General features: G+C 43.4%; 1 protein-coding gene across 1 annotated transcript; it reads left to right on the forward strand.

The window, feature by feature from the left end:
* The first annotated feature begins 454 nt into the window (after positions 1-454).
* Positions 455-3,124, forward strand: LOC117439459 (zona pellucida sperm-binding protein 3-like). The gene is made up of 10 exons (XM_034075343.2): positions 455-887; positions 962-1,077; positions 1,161-1,264; positions 1,343-1,517; positions 1,901-2,018; positions 2,089-2,171; positions 2,252-2,421; positions 2,562-2,717; positions 2,836-2,947; positions 3,035-3,124. The coding sequence occupies exons 1-10, from the start codon at positions 519-521 to the stop codon at positions 3,036-3,038; spliced, it is 1,407 nt and encodes a 468-aa protein (XP_033931234.1). The 5' UTR covers positions 455-518; the 3' UTR covers positions 3,039-3,124.
* Positions 3,125-5,186: the final 2,062 nt, after the last annotated feature.

Consider the following 5,186-nt stretch of genomic DNA (forward strand, 5'->3'; position numbering starts at 1 on the left):
CTCCACCACGCATTCTGGTGAGATCAGGTTGATCAAATTGTATTTATATAGCTCAAAATCACAAGTTTGATTTGATTTAGTCTGTACAGATCAACAAACATGAATGATAGTTTAAAAACACAATAAAATGACACCATAGACCACAATAGTAATGTGATAGTGTATACAAATGAAGGATCCAGGGGGATGTCAAAATGCTTCCTGCATGGTTTTCATGAACTGCAACACTAACATTTTATTTAAAATCCAAAGTAACAAGCAATGAAGCAAATATATGCACATTTTAAACATGTGAAAACGCCCTTCACCTCTTTCTCAATCGGCCTCATGTTTTGAGTTCAGTGTGCAGCCAATTCAGCTGATGGGTGTCTGATTGGACGCAGGTGTGCTGCTCTGATGAGGATAATGATCGGCTAGAGTTTAAAAAGCTCCACCGCTCACACTGAACCATAGGCCTACTGTGAGTCAGTCAGGAAAACAGAGAGCAGCTGACCAGGTTCCTGTTATCAGTTTCACTTATGGAGGCCTTTCATGTTCAGGTTATCCTCCTTGTAGGACTCTGTGTTAGCTCCTCTTTTGCTTTCCCGCCCACAAAAGATGCTTTGTTTCAGAGCCTTGCGAACACAGGCAGGTCAGAACTCGGGCAGCAGCAGCAGAAGTCTCCGGCTGAGGAACCGCAGCAGGTGAATACCGTCAGAGTGACCTGCCATCCAGACTCTTTGGAGATTGTTATCAAAGCCGATATGTTTGCGGTTGGAGCTCCTGTTGATGGTGACGAGCTACGCCTGGGAGTAGAGACCAACAACCAGTACTGCAGAGCTACAGCGTCTTCAGCAGATGAGTACAGTATCAGTGTTGGACTTGTGGAGTGCGGCACCAGACACTGGGTAACTTTAAATATATTTCATTTCAAATCTGATTCATTAAAGCTTCTAGTTTTAAACACGTCTACTCTCCACAGGTAACTGAGGACTCTCTGATCTACACAAACCTCCTCATATACTCTCCTGAGGCTTCTCTATATGGTGTTGTTCGAATGGACGAGGCTATCATTCCAATTGAGTGTCATTACGAAAGGTCTTTGTTTTTAAAGCTCACATTGTAAAAATCTTTGAATGATGTCCGTTTGTTTTTTTTAAATGCATATTTTTGTTTCTTAGGAAGTACAGTTTGTCCAGTTCTTCACTCATGCCTACCTGGATCCCCTTCATGTCGACCCAGGCTGCAGTGGAAATGTTGCAGTTTAACTTGAGAATCATGACAAGTGGGTTTTGATAATTTCTCATGTTATGCGTTGTCATGTCTCTATTTGCACTTAGTACTTTTTTCTGTCCGTGTGCAGGTGACTGGCAGCACAAAAGAGGCTCTAATGTGTTTCATATCGGTGAGCCCATCAGCATCGAGGCCTCGGTCAGAATTGGGCATCACATCGGGCTCCGAGTGTTTGTGAGCAGCTGCGTGGCTACACTGAGCCCTGACATGCACTCCAGCCCCAGGCATGCCTTCATTGAAAATGGGTAAGGCTTCAAATTGCTAAATGTCTTTTTCTGACCCTAGAGGGAGCTGTTTAATGTGTAGGGCTCTTCAAGTGGTTTAATTCAGATGCGAGCAATGCTGACTCGAGTGACAGGTTAATAAAAGATCAGTCCTTTAGTGTCGTCTTCAAGTTAGCTAAGGCTAGCTGCGGTTTGCTTTTAATCTTTGGTATTCTAGATCCTTTCTGTGCCACCATTTATGCACAGGTCAGATTTGTGCAGTTCTGACTCTCAAGAACTACTTCCAGAACTTGCCTATATGACTAGAAATGTTAGTGGTGGAGTTGCATTGTGGGTAATGTAGACTCTGGTTATAGTAGTCAATGAGTGCTAATTTAAGTTATTTTTGTTTGTGCTCATCATAGGTGCTTTGTTGACTCTCAGCTTCCAGGTTCAAGGTCTCAATTCTTAGCCAGGACACAGGATGACAAGCTCCACATGTCCATTGATGCCTTCAGATTTTATAATGAGGACAGAGGGGAGGTGAGGCTCTATTAAATTGCCTTAACCATGATTGTTTGTGCATGTTTCCCAACACCTGCTTTTCTCATAGCTCTACATCACATGTCACCTGAATGCCGTGCCAATAAATAAAGCAGACGCACCAAACAAGGCGTGCACTTTTGTGAATGGAAGGCAAGTGAGATCCAGTCTAATATGTCAAATTACACACAAAAAACAAAGTATTGGTGCTGAATGTTTTTTTAATTTATCAGATGGAGGTCCGCTGATGGTAATGACTACTTATGTGGGCAATGCAAAAGACCACTTGAAGTTGAGCAAACTCCCAGTAAGCCCAGCAGCCCGAGCAAGTTTAGGCCTCGAGGGTTTGTGAAGCCAGAAGAGCGTGAACCCCTCTGGAGGAGCGGACTGAAGACCAGTACAGGCATGTAGAAACTTGTATGATTTAATATTGGCTGCAGATGTCGTCATAATGATCAATGTTGACGCATGTTTTGGCATAGGTGTTAGACATGATGATGGCTGGGTAACTGAATTAACATGCATTGTGCTGGTTTGTGTTAGTGTGGGAACATCAGGCCAGAGTGGGTCCCATGATGGTCTTGCCAGCCAAGCAGAAAAGCCGGCCCATTCCTACAGGGGAGCTTTCTTCCGTTCTTGATCAAACCAGCAGATCTACAATGTATGGCAGACAGTGGAGGAGTGGAATAAACAGAGTTGGTAAATCAATACCAGTATTCAATTATTCTTTGTTCATTTGAAACCTTTAACAATCTCTAAATTGAGATTAAAATGGCCCATAATTAAATCTTAATGTTGAATTGTTTTTCTGTCAAAGATCAGAGGAAAGGACTGCTTCCTGATTCATCATCGACCCAAAACCAGGTGGACGTTCTGACTTTAGCTTCTGCGCAGAATAAAGACGAAGACAAAAATGGAACCGACAAAAGGTTAAATGTGAAAAGTCTTAACTCTTTTTTTTAAATGGCACTCTGGAATGCACATTTTACATTAACACATTTCTTCTGCGATTACAGATGATTATGCTGAGGAAGTTCCTGAACTTCTAGAAAAAACCTCTCCTGAGGCCCACCTGCAGTCGAATGCAGCGGTGCTGAACAGTACCCACACAGCGGCGCTCGATGAAGTCCTCCAAACTGCTGTGCCCCCACTGTCAACCACCACTGCAACAGAAGCTGACCTTTCTGAAACAATGGACCCAAAGAGATAATAAATTATTCAAATTGTTATTTGTTTGCTTTTCTTAATGTTGTAATACAAAAGGAAAACTGATGACCTGCTCACAGCTAAACACAATTAAATGCAAACAAAATGGTTTCCTTATTAGCCATAGTATTCCATGTAACGGTGTTACGGCCCGCCCCCTACTCCGTGGTAGTGGCTTGTGGGGAGACCCGCAACATAAAATAAAACACACAACGTCCAGTACTTAACAGCGGTAATTTAATTAAATGTACAGCCGTTACTCACACAGGCCAACCGGCAAAAGAACAAGGTCTGGAGAACTGGCCAAAAGAAACAAAGGCCCGAGCCAGCCACACCACGGGCTGTAGGACCCAGAGCTTCCCTCCCCTAACAGAAATCTAAAACGCTTTCTGAAACTAAATAAAGCCACGAAAACTAGACTACCATGGGGGTATACTACGAAGCAGGATTTTCGCTTAGCCGGCTAAATTCAGGGAAAACTCCGGCTTTCCGGTTCTCTTTTTAGCAGGCTAGATCTCCATGGTAACTTATGCTTAGCGGCTAACCTGTGACGTCAAAATCATTTAACACCTTTTCCAAGACAGCTGCAGAGCGCCTCAAAGAACATCAAAGCTCGGAAACTATTCAATGAAAATATATAGTTTTACAGTTAAATTAAACAAAGGCCAGGATGAAGGTGTCTTAAGCTCTTTTAATTAATACCTAAACACAACTTCAAAGGGGCTTGCTTATAGTTAATAAAGTAATTAAACAATAAAAAGACAAGATCATTGGACCTGTTAATCCCCAAGGTCCCCGCCGGCGGGAGTAGTAGTAATGATGCCGCTTTCGTCAAATTAGTATGCAAATAACGTGACAGGTGGACACGCCCCAAATTATGCAAATGAGAGAAGTCCGCCTCCCATTGGCCAATGAGCTAAGTCCCGCCTCCCATTGTCCCGCCTCCCATTCTTTGATGTGTGTGTTATCAGATTGGAGTGAAAGCCCCCCGCGTAGTTCTTTGATGTACTGTATAAGTGCTCTCTTTGAGTTAAGGTATTTGACCCCTGCCCCTGAGAGTTGAGTAATTAGCCTTGTAATCAGATGTATTTGACCCCTGCCCCTCAGATCCCTTTGTCTAATCTAATTAGCCTTTGATGTTTGCCCTTTGATGTGATGTGTTATAACAGGCAGGTGTGATTTCACATTGGTGAAAGCCTTTGATGTTAATCTCTGTATAAATGCCTACCCTCCCAGCCTCCCTCCTTTGCCCCACCCCTCCTGAGGCTATGGCCAGCAGAGGAGTGTATAGAGATACGCTCAAACTAAATAATAGGCCAGTCATTTCCACTCACCAAGTCACCTTTCAAAAAAGAAAAATGTCCGAGAGACGTCTCGAATTGGGTTTAATTAGCCTGTGTGACAACTTGCAGCCAACCGTCTGAAGCGCCAGTCAAGAAACGAATGCAGCATCTGCGAGGGGTTCAGATGTCTGCCTGTGCACAAACTTATCTCGCGCACTCTTTTGGTCATGTGAGCGATCGTGGGGGTTGGAGGAGGGGCTCTGTGAGGAAGTGGCAGATTTTCCCCCGGTTGTGTACTTTCAAATTCTAGCTCACTCGAGATGGTTTATCCAAAATGACCAGGGTTGGGTTGTAACGGAATACATGTAACGGCGTTACGTAATCTAATTACTTATTGGAATTATTGGTGGAAAGATTTCCTCTCAACATGTAATATTCATTACTAGTAGGTACAGCCGATTCGAATCATCAGAGCAGCCGCAGATGGACCAAAAAAGCGTTTGAAAAAAAATCACGGGTCCCCTCGCTCAGTGAAACAATAACAACGAAACATGGAGGAACAAAAGTCTGCGTTTAAATCGCGTGTGTGTGTGTATAGGTGTGTGTGGTTAAAACACATCAGCTACGCCGCTCTTTCGCCTTACTAATTATTATTTCTGAAGGTATCCACAGTGAAGGC

The sequence above is a fragment of the Pseudochaenichthys georgianus genome, chromosome 24, assembly GCF_902827115.2.
Source record: "Pseudochaenichthys georgianus chromosome 24, fPseGeo1.2, whole genome shotgun sequence".
Taxonomy (NCBI): Eukaryota; Metazoa; Chordata; class Actinopteri; order Perciformes; family Channichthyidae; genus Pseudochaenichthys; species Pseudochaenichthys georgianus.